Here is an 18,644-nt window from a genome sequence, read left to right on the forward strand (position 1 = left end):
TATCTATCTATCTATCTATCTATCTATCTATCTATCTATCTATCTATCTATGTATCTATCTATCTATCTTTCTATCTATCTTTTAGCCAGGATCTCTCTATGTGGCCCTAGCTAACCTGGAACTTGCTATATAGACTGGTCTGGTCTGGAAGTTTTAGCCACCATCCTCTGCCTGGGATCAAAGGTGTGTGCCACCATGTCTACCTTGAACTTCTTATCCTCTATTTTTGGGTAATCATTTTACTCATACGTAATTTTGTTTTGTCATTGATTGGTCATTTGGAAAATACTGATTCACTGAGCCACACATATGTTTCAAATGTTGACATCTCAATAAATCCACTATACCAACCAAAATATCACATTCTTTAATATCTTGATTTGTTTCATTGGAGAGTATACAACTATGTTTTAAGTTTGGGTAAGCTGGGAAGTCATAGTGTCAGAGAAAGGTTACTCAAAGTTAGGATTTTCACTTGAAAATTTGAATTGTATAATTGTTAACAAATATTGTCAGATTTTTCTCTGAAGTGACAGAGCCGTTGTTCCTTTTTGAGAACAAGTCTACCAGCTATCCAAGTCTGAGAGCCGCACTTTGTCAATCACTCTTTAAGGAAACATGCTATTACACACACACACACACACACACACTCACACATGATCATACCCAATGGATCACACTTAAAAATGGTCTGCTTTTCTTGGGAAAGTCATCCCACTTCAGTATGCAAAACTTCTCTGAGTATACTTAAAAGTTCATCAGAAGGGTTACAGAAAAGTCATAGTTAGCAAGGTCATAATTCTAGCACTTGGGAAGTAGAGACAGAAGGTTGAGGAGTTCAAGGCCAACTTTGGTTACACAGTGAATTTGAGGCCAGCCTGGTCTACATGAGACCCTATCTCAAACAACTTTAACAACAATAACACACACAGGGAGGAAAGGAGAGAAAAATGTTTTTGCTTAAGAATTTAGATCCAGGGGCTGGAGGGCTAGCTCAGCAGTTAAGAGCCATCACTTCATTTCCAAAGGACTCAGGTTGATTCTCAGCACCCACATGGCAGCTCACAACTAACTACCTATAACTCCAGTTCCAGGATCCAACATCCTCACATCAACATACTTGCAAGCAAAAACCACCAATGCACATTGAAAGTTTATGGGGAGAAAAAAATGTAAGATTCAGGGCTGGAGAGCTGGCCCCTCAGTTAAGAGCACTTGCTGCTCTTGCAAAGGACCCAGGTTTGGTTCCCAAAGCAGCTCACAGTTGCTGTAACTTCAGTTCCAGAGGACACAGGGCCCTCTTCTGGCCTATGCAGGTACATCACACAGTGAAGCCACGTACATACACTGAGGTGCAGCACACATGAACATCAAATAAAAATCTTCAGGTGAGAGGGAGAGGTTGGTGGATCTCTCTGAGTTCAAGACCAGAGTGAGATACATAGCAAGTTGCAGTTTAGCCAGCTACATAGTGAGGCCCTTCTTTAAAAAAAAAAAAAAGCATGATTCAGGACTGAAGATGTAGTTCACTTGGTAGAGTGCTACTTGGTATGATGGTACACACTTATAATCCCAGCACTTTAGAACTGGAGACAGGAGCATCAGATTCACAGTCATTCTTGGCTATACAGTGAGGGCCAGGCCAGCCTGGGTTTCATGATACCCTAACCGACCCTGCTTATTTGGATGAGTGTATGCTTGCCTGTGCATGCAGTATGGAGGCCGGAGGTGGCTATCAGGCATCTTCATTTATTGCCTTTTACCTTATTTTTTATTATGCATTTTATTTTTGAGACAGGCTCTTGTAATGAATGTGGCGGAGCTTGCCATTTAGGCTAGACTGGCTGGCCACTGAGGCCTCAGTACCTGCCTGTCTCTCTCAACAGTAGGGTACAGACACACCCAGCTTTTCCATCTGGCCTGCAGATCCCAAATTCAGGTCTTCATGTTTGAGGCATCTCCCCAGCCCTGAGAATGGAATGATGGCTTAGTGGGTAAAAACTTACTGAACCAGCATGAGGCTTGGAGTTCATATCCCAGCACCAACATAAAAATCTAAGTGTGGCCCTTATATGTATGTACCTTTAACCCCAGCATTGTGGGTGGTGGAGATACTAGCCTAGGCCAGGATCAGTGACAGAGCCAGTCTCTAGGGGTTAAAGTGGAGAGGGATAGAACAGAACACCTAATGTTCTCTGGCCACCATATACGCATATACTTTTGGATGTGTGCATGGATGCATGCACATACAAACACATGCTACACTTATGCATATTAAGTGCACACACACCAAAAATCTAGAAGACAGTAAAATTAATCAGTTTTTCAATTTATCCAGGACTTTTTTTTTGAGAAAAGGTCTCAGTATATAGTTTATGTTGGCTTTGTACTCTTGACTCTGTCTCATACTGGAATTACAGGGAAGTGGCATGTCCACAATACTTGAGAACACTTTGGTTTTTCAAGACAGGGTTTCTCTGTGTAGTCCTGGCTGTCCTGGAACTTGCTCTGTAGACCAGGCTGCCTCGAACTCACAGAGGTCTGCCTGCCTCTGCCTCCTGAGTGTTGGAATTAAAGGTGTGTGTTGCCACTGCTCGACTCAAGAACATTCTTAAATAAGTAGGCGGTGGCAGTTCACATCACGAATCCCAGCACTCAGGTGGCAGAGGCAGGTGGATCTTTATGAGTTTCAGGCCAGCCAAAGTCACATAGTGAAACTCTGACTAAAAAACAAAACAAATTAAGAAGAACCTTCTTAAACGAAGTTGCATTTATGTCTTACATGACCATTAGTGTGCTTTGCAGCCATTGCTTTGCTCTGTGCTGAGTATTTTTGCACTGTGTAATGCTGAGGCTGTGAAGAAGGGAGTTCTTTTCAGAGCTTCATTATGAAACTAATTTTGACATCTGGATAGCTCAAAGGGTTTTGGAGAGTCTCCAGAGAGGGGACCTCATCTGAAGAACAACCAGAGGCTGCTGAGGCATCCTCCCAGGCTTCCAAGCTATCACTGTAGAGATGTACATGATTGGTGGCTGTCCCTGAGGACACAAGGAAGTGCCGGCTGGAACGAGCAGCTGTCCCGGGCTTGTAGCTAGAGCTCAGTCTAGATTACGGTTTACGTGGGAGGCTGTGGAAGAGACTTGATCTCCAAGGCCTTCAAGTCACAGTATTATGACATTGAATCTGGGGTCCGGGGCCCACAGCAGCGTGCAGTGGAGTTACCAGTCTGTGCGTCAGAGAAGTGATAATGCATCTTGATTTTCCAGTGCTTAGCACAGGCATGGCTTAGTAAATATCGAATGAATGAATCACGGGAGACAGGGATGATGGTAGGAAGTTGGCATTGTCCTTAAAGGGCTTCCCAGGGAGGACAAAGTATTTCCATCTACTTTAAACTTATTGTAATGGAAGGAAGTTGATGGTGATAGGTACCCAGAGTAGCAGCAAGTGAGTGCTGTTTTCTAATTGGAGGGAGAAATACTGAAATACATTGGGCAGTGGGATTGGCTAAAAAAAAAATCACATATAAAAACACTTGCTAACACAAAAGGACTGTCATGCTCTGAGCAGAGGCGGCAAGTGCAGAGAAAAGCCTGAGACAGTACGTAAAAACCTTGACTGGCTCCCTCTGTGGAACAGCCAAGACAAGCCAGGAAGCTAGAATCAGTAACCAACTCTTGACTGGCCTCTAGGCGGCGCTCTGCTCCTCTAACTATAAAGGCTCAGCCTGGATTGTTTTGCTTGATAACTGCACCAGCCAATCTTACACACAAAAGCACACACACATAGACATACACATACACATACGCACACGCACACACGCACGCACGCACACGCACACATTTTTTAAAAAAGGATTTGTGTGTATCCTAGGGGGCAGAAGTGGGCATTTCCATTTGTCTGCCTTTATTTAATGTGTATGTGCCTGTGAGTTTGTGTGAAGGAGCACACGCTCAGAAGTGGAGCTACAGGCACTGGTGAGCTGCCGTGCGGGCGCTGGAGACTGAACCGGATCCCCTGCAAGAGCAGCCAGTGCTGCTGAGCTCTCCCCAGTCCTTTAGTCCTTTTTATTTTTAAAGTGAAGTTGCTTTTGAAAAATGGAATTTGGCCATGGACTAAATTGGCAATCTCTTTCTGTACTCTCCTGGTTATGAAGAATAAGGTGTACTGCTAGCCAGAGAGAAGGGACAGGTGCTGTCCCAGGGCACTTGGAGCTTAAGCGTGACCAGTGATGGAACAGTAGAGAGCGGTTCTGCAGGCAGTCTGCAGGCAGGGCGACTGTTGGGTGCAGGGAGGAGAAAGGGGCTGACGAGCAGCCTGCTCTCATCAACTCTCCTCCAGAGCCCCTGAGGAACCTCTCCTATCTCCTCAAAAAGCCAGGCTGCAGCTGTAGAATTACTTTTATTGGAGCATGACCTGTTTGGGTTTATAACCCTCAAGCTCCATAGGTAGCTGGGTAGGGGATATAGTATCAAAAAGGGAGGAGTTGAGCTGCTGTGGCCGTGGGGACTGGCTGGCAGCTGCTGGCAGGCTGGAGCAGCTGGGGCCCTGACAGGTTCAAACTGAGGTACGGCAGCGTTAATAATACTCTTGGAGCGTTAATACTCTGGAGGGGGGCAGGCACTTAGGGGCCCTAGGGTGCAAAGGCACTTGGGAGTCAGGGAGAGGGCACGGCTTGCAGAGGGACTGACTGGGCAGGGCCAGGCCCAGGGTTTGGCAGGCACTTTGGGGGAGTGCTGGGGTTGGGCAGCTTGGGCCCTGAGCAGCCCAGAAGGCTTTGGTAGTGGCAGGCACAGTCTCTGGGCTGGGTCTGCATTAAATACATGGGGCTTCCTTAGTGCTCGTCTCGAAGTTCTGAGGGCAAGAACTTGTACTGCTGCTGCCGGATCTGGGCAAGCTTTTTCCGAGCCTCTTCCAGTTCTCGTTCTTTCCGAAGCATCTCTTCCTGTGCTGCGATAATCTGAGGGATAAAGGGCCAAGCGACTCAGGAAGATGTGCATCAGGGGCAGAAGCAGGGGGACAGTATAGGCAACAGTGTCCCCAAGAGTGTCTTCTGCGAGGCTCACCTGGGCAATGCCCCCAACCATTTTCTCCTTCACCACCACCGTCCCATTCTCCTGGTCTTCGAAGGCTGCAGCCTTCTGGGCTGCCTTTACCAGGTTATCTGAGGCCCTCTTCACTGCATTGCCAGCAGCCTGCAGAGGGAGCAAACAGCAACTCCTGAACTCAGGGTTCCAGTTCAGAGACCGATATCACGGGTAACCAGTGCTAACCATCAACCTCTACAGCACAGGACCACCTAGGAAGGGAGTCTTAAGGCTGGACTGTCTGGATTAGGCTGGCCTGTGGTTGTACCTGTGGAGAAGTGTCTTGACTGCATTAAGGGGGTGGAACTATCAGCTGTGGGCAACACTACTCTTTGGACAGGGGACTCTGGATTCTAAGAGGAGGAAAAGCTGAACACTAGCATGCAGCCAGGAATTCACGGCTCTCTGCTCTTGCCTGTGAATGTAATTTAACGAGCTGCCTCAAGTTCCTGCTACCTTGAGTTTCCAGCATTGATGGTCTATAACCCAGAATCGTGAGCCAAATAAACTCTTTCTCCCTTAAGCTGCTTTTGTTTGGACATTTTTATCAGTAGCAACAGGAGATAAGAAGACCTCAGCATGGCAGTTTAAAGCAGCGTAGCAGAGGAGACAGTGGGTCAGTCAGTTTCTTACCTGAAGCCGTTTCATCGCCTCAGAGTCCTGATCTGCTTTGACCTTGCAAGCTACCAGGAGCTGTGCTGTGGAGGCAGCTACTTGCTTGGCCGAGGAAATGAGTTTCTCCTGGCTAGCATGGCCCTGGACAGCTGCGTTGGCTGCTTCACACAGATTGTTGGTGGCCGCAGCCACCATACGGGCCTAATGGGGACAGAGTTAAGATTAGAGTATGTCTCTTGCTCTGGTCCATTCCCTCCAGCCTCCTCAGGTCTTCCCAACTCAGAGAGACACAGTGGGTGTCACACACTCACAGCGGAGATGAGGCCCTGAGACCACTGCCCGTCGTCCAGTGCATTGGCTGGAATGGCGCCCACCTGCACAAGAAAAAAGTGAGTCCTTTTAGACCTTGGCTGTCCTAACTTCAGAGCGGCCTGTGAGGCTAAGGCCGTGAGCGCCCTGCCCTCGTTCTTCTGGCGCTAAGATACTGACCTTTCCTTGAGCCACCAGCTCCCTCTGGGCTGCTGATGCAGCCTTTACCAGTGCACTGGTGGCTGCAGCAATGGACTTGGCAGCCTCCAGGATTTGCTCCTCAAAGTTCAAGGACTCATCTGCCTCCTGTAACAAGACAGTTACAGAGGGTTGGGGAGTGGAGGAAGCAGAAAGAAAAGGATAAAGGTGGAGGTAGAAGGGGAGGGAGCAGCCCTGACCTTGGGCTTGGCCCGGGGCTTCAGCTGCTCCAGCTTTTTGGCTGCAGCCTCAATGGCAGCTGCAGCTCCCAGGAGCTCATTCTCAGCAATAACAGTCGGGTCCTCTGGGTCCACCCACTCTGTTCCTGTGAGATGAAGACAGAAGGAGGAGGCTGAGGCAGGGCAGGGAGGTCAGAGGCACTGGGGAGCTTGTTTAGCATCATTTGTCTCACCTACGAGGACTAGAAGCACAGGCTAGCTCAGAGCCAACCAGGAAGCAGAGACTGTACCATGACAAGAGTTTATCTTCCCTCCCTGTCTCTCATTACTTCTCTCATTACCTTTCATGGCTTCAGCAGCCTGGATGAGCTCAGTCACCGAGCCAGCAACCCGCTTTGAGTGTCCTGTCAACTGCTGCTTCAGTTCTGGATTTGGCTTCTGAAGAGTCTGTGTGAGGACAGGGCACACGACAAAGAGATCAGGTCCTAAGTTTCACATTCATCTGTGAGACAGGGCAGCCCATGCCCCCGTCCTCAGTCCCCAGCACACCACAGCACAGCTTTAAACACCTCATCCTGCTCAGGCGCACACAGTGCATCATGCTCCACACAGTGACGAGTGTGGTGTGCCACTCACCGGCTGACAAGCAAGAGGAGTGATGAGAGGAGAAGGTAGAGAGGGGAGGCCAGGTGGCAAAAGGAGACAAGAGAAGAGGAGCCGTAAGTGGGAGAAGCAAAGACCTTAAGAACCATGGGGTCCCATAGACAGGAGGTTTGGAAATGAGAATGAATGGAAACAGGTAGTGGGTGGTTTGGGTGTGAGGAGCTGGGGGGGGGGGGTGTGGGGGACGAGGGGCGGTGCCTCCTTACCAGCAGCACATGATCCAGCAGCTCCAGGTAACCATTGGCACACTCCCGGCCATAGTGCAGGGCTCGAAGCCGCACATCAGGGGCCACTTCTGGGTGGAAAGCTGCTTCCTGTCCCCAGAGTAGCAGGTTAGCTTTAGAGCGTCAGGCCTCCCGAATCCCTGCAGCCTCACCACCTGACTACCGGCACTTCTACCTTGCAAGCCCGAAGCATGTCCGCAATGGCGCGTCGGCTCAGATTGGCTGTGGCAATGACATCTTCCTGTCGACAGGAATTGCCAGCAGCCACGGCTTTGGCTGTTGCCATAGTAATACCCTTGGTCATTCGGATGAAATCTTCAGGGGTAGAGGTCTTGGCAGGTGGCTCTGGGGAACAGAAGACCTGTTGGAAAATAAGAAGAAAGACTTTACAGTGTCCAAGACGGGAAGGCAACACAGTCATGATTTAGTCTGCACATCCATGTGTTTAAAAAGCATTTTTCTTTTCTTTTTTTACTGTTTTCTTATATATTACATCTTAACAGAAGTTTCCTCTCTCTCCTCTCCTCCCAGTTCTTCCCCTACACTTTCCCTCTCCCCCAGATCTTGGGGGTGGGCCTCCCGGGGATATCAACCAAATACGAATACGGCATATCAAGTTTATAAGACTAGGCACACATCCTCATTGTAAGGCTGGATGAGGCAACCCAGTAGGAAAAGGGTCACCCAAAACAGGCCAAAGAGCCAAGACAGCCCTCACTTCCCACTGTTAGGAATCCTAAAAGAACCTAAGCTCCACAACCAGAACATAGACACAGAGGACCTCGGTCAGACCCACGCAGCCTCCCTGATTACTCTTCAATCTCTGTGAGTCCCTAGGAGCCCTGGACAGCTGATTCTGTGAGCTGCAAAAAGCTCCTCTGTGGATTACGTTCTTGCAGATAATCCTGCATCAAAGTGAACAGAGAGCAGTGCTGGTCACAGCTCTGACTGAAGAGAGGCTGTTTGAAATCTAAGTACCACCTTTCGGCCAGGATGCAGCTCAGCAGAGACATGATGCGGTCATGTGGGAAGAATGGCAATCAGCAAGCAGAGTGTTGAGGAACGCAGGAGAGGCCCAACTCACATCACCCAGTGCCCCGGGGCCTGTGCTCACCGCCAGTTCCTGACGTATGTGCTCTGTGGTTGCCTCTAGGGCCCGTGTGCCTTTGGTGGCCTCGTCTTCCACAGCCTTCACTGTCTTGAGCAATGATGTCACATTAGTCACCATCACCTGAGGGCAGCAGTGGAATGAGGGAGGAGATCATTTTTAGAAGCAGGAAGAAGTGGGTTTTAGAAGCCATCCTCCTGCGTCCCTCTGCTGCTCCTCACTGCTTCCAACCTTAGCAGAGTTCTTGAGCTGCCACACTGCAGGGTCGTCCCCAACTTTGCCCGCTGCAGCCTTGGTCGCGCTGATGAGGTCTCCCAGGGCTTTGGCTACATCCTTTACTGCATTGATCAGCACCACCTGTGTGGGAGAGGTTATTCTGCTGTGTGAGGGGGAGGAGGGCAACAGGAAGTGGAGCTTTGGACGGAATTAGGGATGTTAGGTAGATACCTGAGTTTCGGGGTCTTCGGCTCCTAGACTGGCTGCACCAAGCTTGACGACATCAGCAAGACGGGTAATGGTAGCCACTGAGGACTGGGCAGCTTGTGCCAACTTCTCCTGGCTCCCAGCTGCATTTTGCACTAGGACCTTGGTGTCCTCCACAAGAACCTTCGCTGTCTTTAAGATACCCTCCCTGGGGAAGCCCCAGCCTGGTCAGCTCTCCTCAGAGTCCCAACCCTCCAGCCCAGTCTTCCTCTGGTCCATGCCAACCTTCCTCCCTCTGGGCAGTTCCCTCCTCACCGGTGGTCGGCGAAAGTTTCAGCACCCTCACGGTTAAGCGTGCCAGCAGTAGCAAACATGATGGTGGTGTCAAGGTCGGCAATGATACCAGACACAGCACTGGCTGCTGTGATGCAGGCCTGGGTACCACGATTCCCAGCTTGGAGTGCAGCCAGAACATGGGAGACCTGGAGGCAAAATGAAAAGGAAAAGTCAACTCATGCTTGAGAGGACAAACAAACAGGTTGGAGAGGCACACAGAGATGGGAAAGATACACAGCCCCAGGAGATCAGTAGTCACCTTCTCTGACACTCTGCGGGCACACTCTATGAGCTCCTTCTTGGTGTAGACATCACTGGGGCTACACTGCAAGGCGCCTGCTTTGGTGACCAGAGCAGAACAGCCATGGCCCAGCTCCTGTACTCGGTGCTTGATGTGGGCACCTATCTGTGAATAACAGAGGGAACAGTGATGGCTTTGTGAGAGTGCTCAGGAGCCTGCGCTGCACCTAGAGGAACCACTGAGGATGCTCAAACACTTGGAGGAGTGGGATGGATCAGTGGGTAAGACATTTGTATGAGCCTGAATACTGCACTTAGATTCCTGGACCTCACGGTGGAAGGAAAGAACTGACTCTCCCAAGTTGTCATCTGACCTCTAAGTGTGCATTCTGACATGTGCACACCTGCACCCACACATTGCAAACATACATGCACTAATAATAAATAAACAAACTTTAAAAAGAAACACGTACCACAGACTAATGGAGTTATAAGAAAAAGTTCCCAGCACAGCCTTTTTTGGTTTCGTAGTCAAGCAGGAGTCACCTCCCATACATGGAAATAGTGAGAAGACACCACATGGTGAGGACTGTGCTTAGCACCATGGGGAGGAGGGAGAGATGAACTTATGCTTAGTTATTTGAATCAGAGTCACAGACTATGATCCAGCCTGTGTGGGTTTGGGGATTAGGTATGTCCTACTAAGATCCAGTTACTCACTTTCTTGGAAGGAAAAGCCAAGAGCTTAAGCAAGGATAAGCTTCATGAATTTGCCACACGGAAGTACTAGGGAGGGCGGAGACTCTCAGCCCAACAGAGAAGATGCCATAGGTCTTATTAGGGTTGACAGAGGCTCGAGAAGCAGAACTTAGAAGCCTGTGGAGCCTGAGCTGTCTCTCTGACCCTGTGACTGCAGGCTTTGGTCCTTGCCGTCTACACACAGCCCTGCTCACCCTTTATGGAGTGGCCTTGAAGGTGTGCTGCCTTTTATCTGACAAGCTAGAGTAAGGGAGTGTGGGACAGCCCTGGAAGCTGCCACGGGAAAAGGGGCCATGAACTGGAATCTCCTGAGAGAAGGCTGTATGGCCTCCATGCTTACCTCTTCATTTTCAGCAGCCACAGCTGCAGGCTTGGCTTGTGAGGCCAGTCGGCCATAGTCACTGGTCAGCTGGTTGGCAAGAGGGCCAAGCTCTTCAGGGCTGGTGTTTGACTTGGTTACCTAGTGATAAGGGAAGAAGTGAAGTTCTGACCAAGCAAAGCTCTCTAAGGGCGGTCCTCTTATGTCCCAAACTTACCATCTCTTGAACAGTGACAGCAATGGCCTTGGCTGTCTTCACCATGGTGGTTTGGTAATCTACAAACGAACCTTCTGGTTCACCCATAGGTCCTTCATCTAGCTGAGGGAGGAGGATGAAGCAGAGAAAGACTATCAGGGCCACTGCTTCTGTGCCCAGAGTCCCTCTGGGCAGCCCCTGTGTCCACAGGTACCCAAGGCTCTAACCTGGTTGATGGCCTGGGTGATAGAGTCCACCATGCCACCAACGACCCCTGCAGCACTAGCTGCTTCATTGAGGGTTGTTGTCAGGTCTTCTACAGCCTCTGTCATCATCTGCACAGCTTCCTCCAGGGCTTCCTGGGTGTGTGCTGCTTGCTATGGGGACATAAGGAAAGAAAGCCTGTAGCTCCTGCTTTTCTGGATTATGCTAACAATTACTCTCCCTCCCTCTCCCACTCCCCCCATCCCCCACCCTCCAGCCCATTTCCTACCTTGGGGTTACCACCAGCCTCCTTGGCAGTGTACAGTAACTGCAAGGCAGACTCTGCCAATGTTTTAGTCTGGTCCAGAAGTGCCATCTGCTGTGGGTGGCTCAGGGTCTTAGACGCAGCACCCACTGCAGCCAGGGTGAGTGGCTCAAAGTACTGGGCCATTTGGGACACCTGACACAAGAAATTGGGTTTAGTGTCAGGTACTCTTAACCTATCTCCTCAGACTCCTGACATGATTCCTCACATACCTTGTGTCCCAGCTGGGAGGCTTCAGCCCGAGCAGCACTGGCCAGTGGCTCAATGAGATGGGAAATTTCTTGTACTGCAGTGAGCATCTGGGTGTGCAAAGCCTGGGGAGGAAGCAGACATCAGTTCTGGGTGTAACTGTAACAGTGCCTTCTGGGGCACAGATCCCATTCTTCTTCTGACTGTTTGCGTATGAGATGGTAGTGGAGATGGAACCTGGGGCTTTGTGTGTGCTTCATACACTACCATGGAGCTACACCCCGGCCCCAGGCTTCCCTGAGCCTGAACTCTCCACTCTTGAATACATTTCTTCTCACCTCTTGAGAGATTCCTTCACGGGGAGCAAGCTGTTGGCTGACAGCAGCAAGAGAAGCCTGGTCGAGGTCCCGCAAGCAGCTGTTCAGAGCCGCAATGGCTGTCTCACACTCCAACTGCCCTGGGGCTTTGTCTCTGCAGATACACCACATGTTCTACATAAACACTATTTCTTTAAAGGCTGTTACTTAGCCTACCCTCCCCCAAATCTGGGATAAACGTCCCCTGACAGTGTGGCATCTCATTCCAGCTCAGTCATCTGCCACATTGTCTGTCCCTAGCCACACATGCTCCCTAATCCTCAGTACCTCATGCTTGTAATAAGTTTCTTGATGGAATCGGAGACAGTCCGAGAGTGGCCAGCTAGCACTGACCACCGTGGGGGATCCCGGGGATTGACTGCTAATGCCCGAGCTGTCTGGATGAGCCCACCAGCACTCTCTAACATTGTCTTAGCAGAGATTACAATGGGCTCCATGGCAGCTCGGCCCTGAGGAGAGACGAGGGATGGAGGTGAGTCTCATGACTTATGCTCACAAAGGTCAAGTGGCTCATGGGTTTCTCTGTTCCAGCAACTCACCTCAGGGCTGATCTGGGCAGGGATGCTGGAGAACTCAGGGTTGGACGCAAAGGCACTCAGGTTATCCACAGCTTCCAGCAGAGGGGCAGTGGCTGCGCGGCACTGGGCACGGTTCTCTTCTGTGAAGGCCCCATCTAGTGCCTGGGAGTGAAAAGGGAGCCTTAGGACTTAGTAAGCAGGCACACAAGTGAAACCCAGGCTACCCTCAAGGGTTCAGAGGACTGGAAGAGTCAGGATAGGCAAGGATAGGAGAATCTAGCAAAAGACCCCAGAAAGCGAGTAGGAGACCCAGGCAGAGAAGGTGGCATGGGTCAAGGAACCTGAAAATTCACTCGAACCTTGATGGTTTTGACAAGATTGGCTGTACTGTTGGCCACCTCCTTGGCTGACTGTACAAACTGGCGCTTGGCAGTAGGATTGGCCGTCCGAGCAGAAGCCAGGCGACAGCTGTTACATAGTGCAGACGTGTGTTTGGCCACAATAGTGGCTGCGGATAACACCTGAGGAGACAGAGATGGGAATGCTGTGACAAGAGCCGGAAGGAAGACTGCAGACCTAAGGGAGCCATTTCAGAGGTGGAGGACGAAGGATGGGACCTTCGGAAGTCTGTATAGGAAAGTGGAGGTCTGGAAACAAAGATGCTCAAAGATGAACTGGGCGTGGAGGTGGGAGGAACAGACAACAGATACATTAATGCTGAAAACTCAGAATGGAGGAAGCGGGAGAACGGGCTCAGGTACCCTAGAGAGGATGAGCCCGCAGTGCTGTGTGCAAGAAGGAGACGTGGTGAGAAGCACTTGTGAAGGTGGGGGACGCGTACCTTCCTTCTCCTCCCTCTTTCCCTTTGCAGTCTGCCCATCCTTTTTCCCCTTGCCCATGGTACCTGTTCTCTTGTATTACCTGGGCCTGGGTACAGCCAGGCTCCCCCAAACTCTGACAGGCCATCTGAATTGCCTGGTTTGCACGGGCAAACTGTGTGGGTTCCACCAGTCCTTGCTGTCCAGCTTGGCTATTGGGGTCAGAGACACCAACCAGATAGGCTGCCTAAGGAGAAACGAACAGTGGTGGCAGGAAGGTGAGGTTAGAGAACCAAACTTATCTTTCTCAGTTCTATTCAGAGAGAAGCAGTAATAAGAAACCACAGTAAACCTGCTTAAAACAAACTTTCATTTTGGTAAACTGACCCAAATATTTCAGAAGATTAAAAAGGTTGGGAATGGCAGTGCTTGCCTATAATTCCAATACCCAGGAGACAAGGGTTATGGTGAGTTTGCCTGGAGGACATAGTAAGACACCATCTCAAAAATAAACAACCCCTCCCCCCAAAAAAATACCAACAAGATTTTCATTTCAGTTTAGTGAAATGAAGTGTGTGTTTGTGGATCACAGAATGAAAACTCTAAGCGCCGTGCACTGTTAAGTAAGTGGCAGGAGAAGTATACGGAAGGCATGTGCGTACACAGAGGCAGGGTAGCGGGTGCATGAGGATAGCCTAGTCTATGTAGTGAGTCTGAGGCCAGCCAAGGACTATCCTGCTAAAAAAGGAAAAAAGGTAAAGACAACTTACAAGTATAAGGCTGTTAAGGTAGTTAGCACCAACAGTACAACCAAGCTTTGGCAATGGATGCATACAAAGTTTTCCCTTTTTATAATGGGAAAACATCATAATATTTAATTCATATTTCAGTTAACATAAGATAGCTTTGCTTTCTCTTCTGTATGCTTCCCAAAAAATAAGAGAAGGAAAAAATAAAAAAATAAAAAAAACAGGAAGATTTTTAAAAGTCAAGCTTGGGGCTGGGAAGACAGCTCGGTAGTTAAGAGCACTTGTTCTTGTAAAAGACCTGGCTCAATTCCAGCACTCACCTAGTAACTCAAAACTGTAACTTATTTTAGGAAATCTGACACCATCTTTTCATCTCTGAAGGCACAGGGCACTCTCATGGTGCATGCTGGCAAAATACACACACACACACACACACACACACACACACACACACGTCAAGCCACTCAGAGTAGGGTACTGGGAAAGCATGACAAAGGGACTAGGGTGAGGAAAAATAAAAGAAAAAAATAGCTACAAAGAAATCCCCAGGACAGTTTTTTGTTGTTGTTTTGTTTTTGTTGTTTTTGAGACAGAGTTTCTCTGTGTGGTCTTGGCTGACTCATTCTATAGACCAGGCTGACCTCAAACTCAGAGATCTACCTGCTTCTGCAGGTACTCGGATTAAAAGTAACCCTGTCCGTGACACTCCCTCCCCTGTAACTAATGGAAGTGCTTCACCTGGGTGGGGATACAGCTCAGCTGAGGCTCTAGTTCAATCCCTAGCAGCATTTATAAAAGCCTCACAGCTGGTCAAAGTCACAGCAACCTGGACTGTTGGTGTTTGACAGCTTCTGATGAGCACCCCCACAGAAGGGAGACCCGAATCTCACAGTAGCTGACTGATTTACAGTCTTGAACAGGAGAGAGGGCATGCATGGAAAGCAAGAGCTGCTCTCGGGTCCGTCTTAGGAAATTACCTGTGCGGCTGCCTCAGTGAAGCCACAGAGAGCCTTGGAGGCTGTGGCAATGGCATCTCCAAACTCCGGCAGATTCCCATTCTTGGCATTTTGGGAGATGCCAGTCATGGCCTCACCTAGGACCTAAGGAAGAGTGGGCATCAGGTTCTGATCATGTCCACTGAGCACCAATGTCCCAGTGTTAAACCACCTTTTCTGTTCCCGCCTCTCTGGAGCTCCTCGTCCCACTAACCTTGGAGTTCTCCATGACACTGTCCAAGCAACCGAAGTAGGACATGTCGTTGATGGGTTGGACTGGATTCTCTAGGAGTTCTCGGACTGTCTGTGTAGAGAGAATGACACGAAATTCGACTTCCCCTCAACACTACCTTTCCCAGTCCCAGCGCCCATGCTAAAGGCTCACCTCTAGTTGCCGAAGCGCATTGTCACACTCCTTCTGGCCAGGTGCTTGCTGGGTGCACATGGTGATGAGCTGGTTGATGCTGTCCGTCACTGCCCTGATTGGGGGAGAGGAGCGTAGGACTGAGTGAGTAGGTCATCTTTTCTGAGTCCCATGTGCATGGGATTGTATATATTTTTCTTTTGCTTTACGACTGCTAAGCCCGGGGTGTCTCATGAAATGTTTCCTCCTTGGCCTCCTCACAGGTCCCCAGAGCTGGGCTCTCCAGGTCCAGCTTACCGGGCAGCTGCAGCCAGCTGACTCTTTAGGTTGGGAGCAGCAGGGTCTGTGGACAAGGCCTTAGCAGCCAGAAGAAGTTTGCTTGAAGACATGGATATGCCCTTCAAGTTGGATACCACCTGGGCTCGGTCCTCCTGGCTCTGTTAAAGGGAAGGCATACACTATTCTGCTGTATCTGTCTCTTAAAGGATTTCCTTTCCCAAATATTCAAGTTCTATTAGACTACAGAACCAGGAGCAGACCCAGACTCTGAATGCCCTACTTTGCTCTCAAATAGACCCTCTGGCCCTTCGTACCGGGGCCTGTCCAGCCATCTCCACACCAGCTTCTAGGAAGGTGCTGAAGTCCTGTCCGAACCGACCCGAGGCCCGAGCCAGGTCCTGAGGGGTTCCTCGGGAGGCTTGCACCAGTTCTGTGGCTGCCTGATTTAATCCAGCAGCAGCTTCATTCAACCGGCTCTGTGCTTCTTGAAATGTCCCAGTGCTTGGAGGGAGCTGCGGGTCCGAGGGGAAGTCACAAAGATGAGTGGGGATGACAGGGACAGAGTTTAGGAAGGGAAAGCCAGGGAGTGGTGCAAAGCCTGGGATAGTGACAGGGACAGATCTGGGACAGCAGGGTCAAAGGATGAGCCCAGAGACACAAAGTCTTCCTCTCGCTAGCCATGCGCAGTCTGCCTACCGAGTCACTCAGGAGTCGCTTGCTGGCATCTCCAACCGCTCTTAGGGCATTATCCACATCTCTTTGGCCAGGCAGGCAGCTGACACAGCGGTTCAGGGCCTGGGTCACTGCTTTAGCTACCTGAAGTGGGAAAGAAACAGGATTGCCAAAGAGGGAATAATTTGGGAGAGCCCTCTTTTACACTGGGACATAGGAGATAACCAGCTGTCCTGGCACTAAAACAGGAAGAAGGGAACTTTTGTAGCCAAACAAGCTGAGGTTAGGGCCACAAACAATAATAACCTATTTCAAAACACCCCAAAACATCCCAAACCTGCTGCTCAGCAAGATGTGTGCCTTAGTCTAACAGACACTTCTCTGAGTCAGCCTGAGACCACATGGGAAGAAGAGCGTGTGTCCTGTTAGGGTAGGCCTTGTGAAGGGACCTAAGCAAGAGGTGCGTGGGAGCCCCTTCCCAACACCTGACCTGAGCAAGCCTTTGCTGGCTCTCTGGGTCCCCTGGATGGCCAGATGCTTTTTTTGCCTCCTCAATGAGGCTGCTGGCCTTGTCCAGAACGTCACTAGCTGTGTCAAGTACAATGGCCTGCACTGCAGGATCTGATGTCAGCGCAGCTATACCCCGTGCAGCCTGGGCAAGTGACCTTAGTCCACCTGCTACATCCCGAGCTGCAATACCTGGGGACACAGAAAACAGAGGTTTGCTCTATCAGCCTCTTTCCCCACAAGGCCCCCCCCCCCCCCATCTCCCGTCTCCACCTCGGTATCACTCGTCCCATTCCCAGCCCTGTGCCTGCATACACACCTGCATAGTTCTCATTGCCCTGGGCAATCTCCCCCAGCAGTTTGGCAATGGCAGAGCTCACCGCTTTGGTGCTGTTGCCAAGATCTTGGGTACACTTCTCCATCTGCAGATAAGGGGAATGAAGGCTCAGGTGGAGGAGGAGGAGGAGGAAGCAAGGGGGGCATTTGAGAAGGTTCTTAGGAAGGCTGGCAGTTTCAATGAAGGTTCTAAAGCATAGCTGAGAAGACTTTCAGGGTCTGAACAAGGGCACATTATTAAGAATACTCACTGTTTCCCCGGGTAAGGGTTTAAGCTTGCCATCTCGAGCTGCTGCTTTTATTTCCTGCAGGTCTTTCTCTAGATTCTGTACGACACTCAGTGCAGAATCCATCTCCAAAGGTCCACATGCCTCCTGAGCCTGTGGCGGTGAGTAGCAGAGGTTAGGCTGTATTCCTGGGCCTTGGACTACGGTCATCCCTCTTAGCAGCTTCTCGGTACTTTGCTCCATCCCAGGCGTCTATGTCAGTGCCTTATGTTCCACAGCTAGAAATGGCTGCCATACCTTCTGAGCAGCAGTACGGAGCTCTGCCAGGGCAGTGCCTAGGTTCTTTGCACACTGACTCAGCTGCATCGCTGAAGCCTGGTCCTGAATTGTTGGCACTGATGCTTTTGCTGCTGCCACCATCTTCCCACCTGGCTGTTGGAGAAGACATATGCAAATGAGGTATGTCACCCTCCCTCTAGCCTTTGAACAGACACTGGTCAGTAAGCATCCAGGTTTGGTCTTGGCTAATAGCAGATATTCAGATTGTGGGAAATGTTTGGTCATGGAGACATGGGAGGGTCTGGTCTTAGACGTAGAATGTCTTGCCTGCAGGAAGCTCTGGCTGGCAGCAATGAGGGCGAGCTGAGCACTAGGGCTGTCAGGTTGAGCTTGGCTTCCTCGGACACCCTGCACCAGCAATGGAATCTGCTCTGCCACAGCCTGAAGGTTGAAATGTCATGAGTACCATGTTCTGGGACTCCTCCTCTTACTCCTCCCCACTCGCACATGCCTCTTGGAGACTTACCTTACAGCTCTGCACCAGTAGGGGCTGGGGGCCCGCAGAGGCCTTGGGGGCAGAGGCTGCATGCTGGGCTGCAGCGATGGTCTGTGTAGCAGAGGCTGCGGCTTGTTTGGCTGCATGCTGAGAAGACAGAGTAATCTGAAGGCCAGGCATTACCAGGTCCTCATTATACCCTAAGGAAACACTGGCTTGACCCATGCATCCCTGGCACCCCTTCCACTCTAGCCACACATTCACCCTCTCTGGCCCCTGCCCAGATTGCCAGCCTTACCTCTAGGCGCTGCACCAACTTCTTCTTGATGGCATTCTGTGCAGCTGCATTGGTGGCCATGCGAAGCCCCTCAGCTGCTTCACGGAGTCGCTGCTGCTGCTCCTCACTGTCAGGGTGAGCGGCTGCTCCCTGAGAGGAGACACAGTCATTATCTGTCATCACTCTGAAGTCAAAGTACACTCTTCTGACTCCTCTAAATCCAGTTTAAAGCTCATCTGTTTTCCTGACGTAATTTCTAATTCCCTTCACTGAGGCTTTAACTGCTGAGAGCTACAACTGTTTCAGAGCGGAGAAGCTGTGGGGTCCCAGGTACTTAATTTCTCCTAGGATGTCAATCTTTAAGTGGAACCATG

The 18,644-nt window shown here is 50.2% G+C and overlaps 1 protein-coding gene across 2 annotated transcripts in view; it reads right to left on the bottom strand.

The window, feature by feature from the left end:
• Positions 1-4,054: 4,054 nt before the first annotated feature.
• Tln1 (talin 1) overlaps positions 4,055-18,644 on the bottom strand; it is a 31,308-nt gene continuing 16,718 nt past the window's right edge. For both annotated transcript variants that reach the window (XM_028779077.1, XM_028779076.1), the window contains 37 exons: positions 18,292-18,420; positions 18,024-18,140; positions 17,825-17,938; positions 17,516-17,650; positions 17,243-17,371; positions 16,975-17,077; positions 16,639-16,847; positions 16,173-16,292; positions 15,791-15,988; positions 15,495-15,634; positions 15,219-15,312; positions 15,048-15,137; positions 14,816-14,938; positions 13,193-13,336; positions 12,631-12,792; positions 12,293-12,433; positions 12,021-12,202; positions 11,715-11,847; positions 11,400-11,501; positions 11,152-11,322; positions 10,886-11,035; positions 10,680-10,781; positions 10,484-10,603; positions 9,404-9,550; positions 9,124-9,290; positions 8,833-9,016; positions 8,617-8,742; positions 8,392-8,508; positions 7,453-7,638; positions 7,260-7,367; positions 6,732-6,837; positions 6,412-6,536; positions 6,194-6,319; positions 6,016-6,078; positions 5,723-5,905; positions 5,069-5,197; positions 4,055-4,962 (listed from right to left, as the gene is read on the bottom strand). In XM_028779077.1, coding sequence (XP_028634910.1) covers positions 4,837-4,962; positions 5,069-5,197; positions 5,723-5,905; positions 6,016-6,078; positions 6,194-6,319; positions 6,412-6,536; positions 6,732-6,837; positions 7,260-7,367; positions 7,453-7,638; positions 8,392-8,508; positions 8,617-8,742; positions 8,833-9,016; positions 9,124-9,290; positions 9,404-9,550; positions 10,484-10,603; positions 10,680-10,781; positions 10,886-11,035; positions 11,152-11,322; positions 11,400-11,501; positions 11,715-11,847; positions 12,021-12,202; positions 12,293-12,433; positions 12,631-12,792; positions 13,193-13,336; positions 14,816-14,938; positions 15,048-15,137; positions 15,219-15,312; positions 15,495-15,634; positions 15,791-15,988; positions 16,173-16,292; positions 16,639-16,847; positions 16,975-17,077; positions 17,243-17,371; positions 17,516-17,650; positions 17,825-17,938; positions 18,024-18,140; positions 18,292-18,420 — 5,001 coding nt within the window. In that variant the 3' untranslated portion in view covers positions 4,055-4,836. The remainder of the gene's footprint in view (positions 4,963-5,068; positions 5,198-5,722; positions 5,906-6,015; positions 6,079-6,193; positions 6,320-6,411; positions 6,537-6,731; positions 6,838-7,259; positions 7,368-7,452; positions 7,639-8,391; positions 8,509-8,616; positions 8,743-8,832; positions 9,017-9,123; positions 9,291-9,403; positions 9,551-10,483; positions 10,604-10,679; positions 10,782-10,885; positions 11,036-11,151; positions 11,323-11,399; positions 11,502-11,714; positions 11,848-12,020; positions 12,203-12,292; positions 12,434-12,630; positions 12,793-13,192; positions 13,337-14,815; positions 14,939-15,047; positions 15,138-15,218; positions 15,313-15,494; positions 15,635-15,790; positions 15,989-16,172; positions 16,293-16,638; positions 16,848-16,974; positions 17,078-17,242; positions 17,372-17,515; positions 17,651-17,824; positions 17,939-18,023; positions 18,141-18,291; positions 18,421-18,644) is intronic.

This window comes from Grammomys surdaster, unplaced genomic scaffold, assembly GCF_004785775.1.
Source record: "Grammomys surdaster isolate TR1022 unplaced genomic scaffold, NIH_TR_1.0 344, whole genome shotgun sequence".
Lineage (NCBI taxonomy): Eukaryota > Metazoa > Chordata > Mammalia > Rodentia > Muridae > Grammomys > Grammomys surdaster.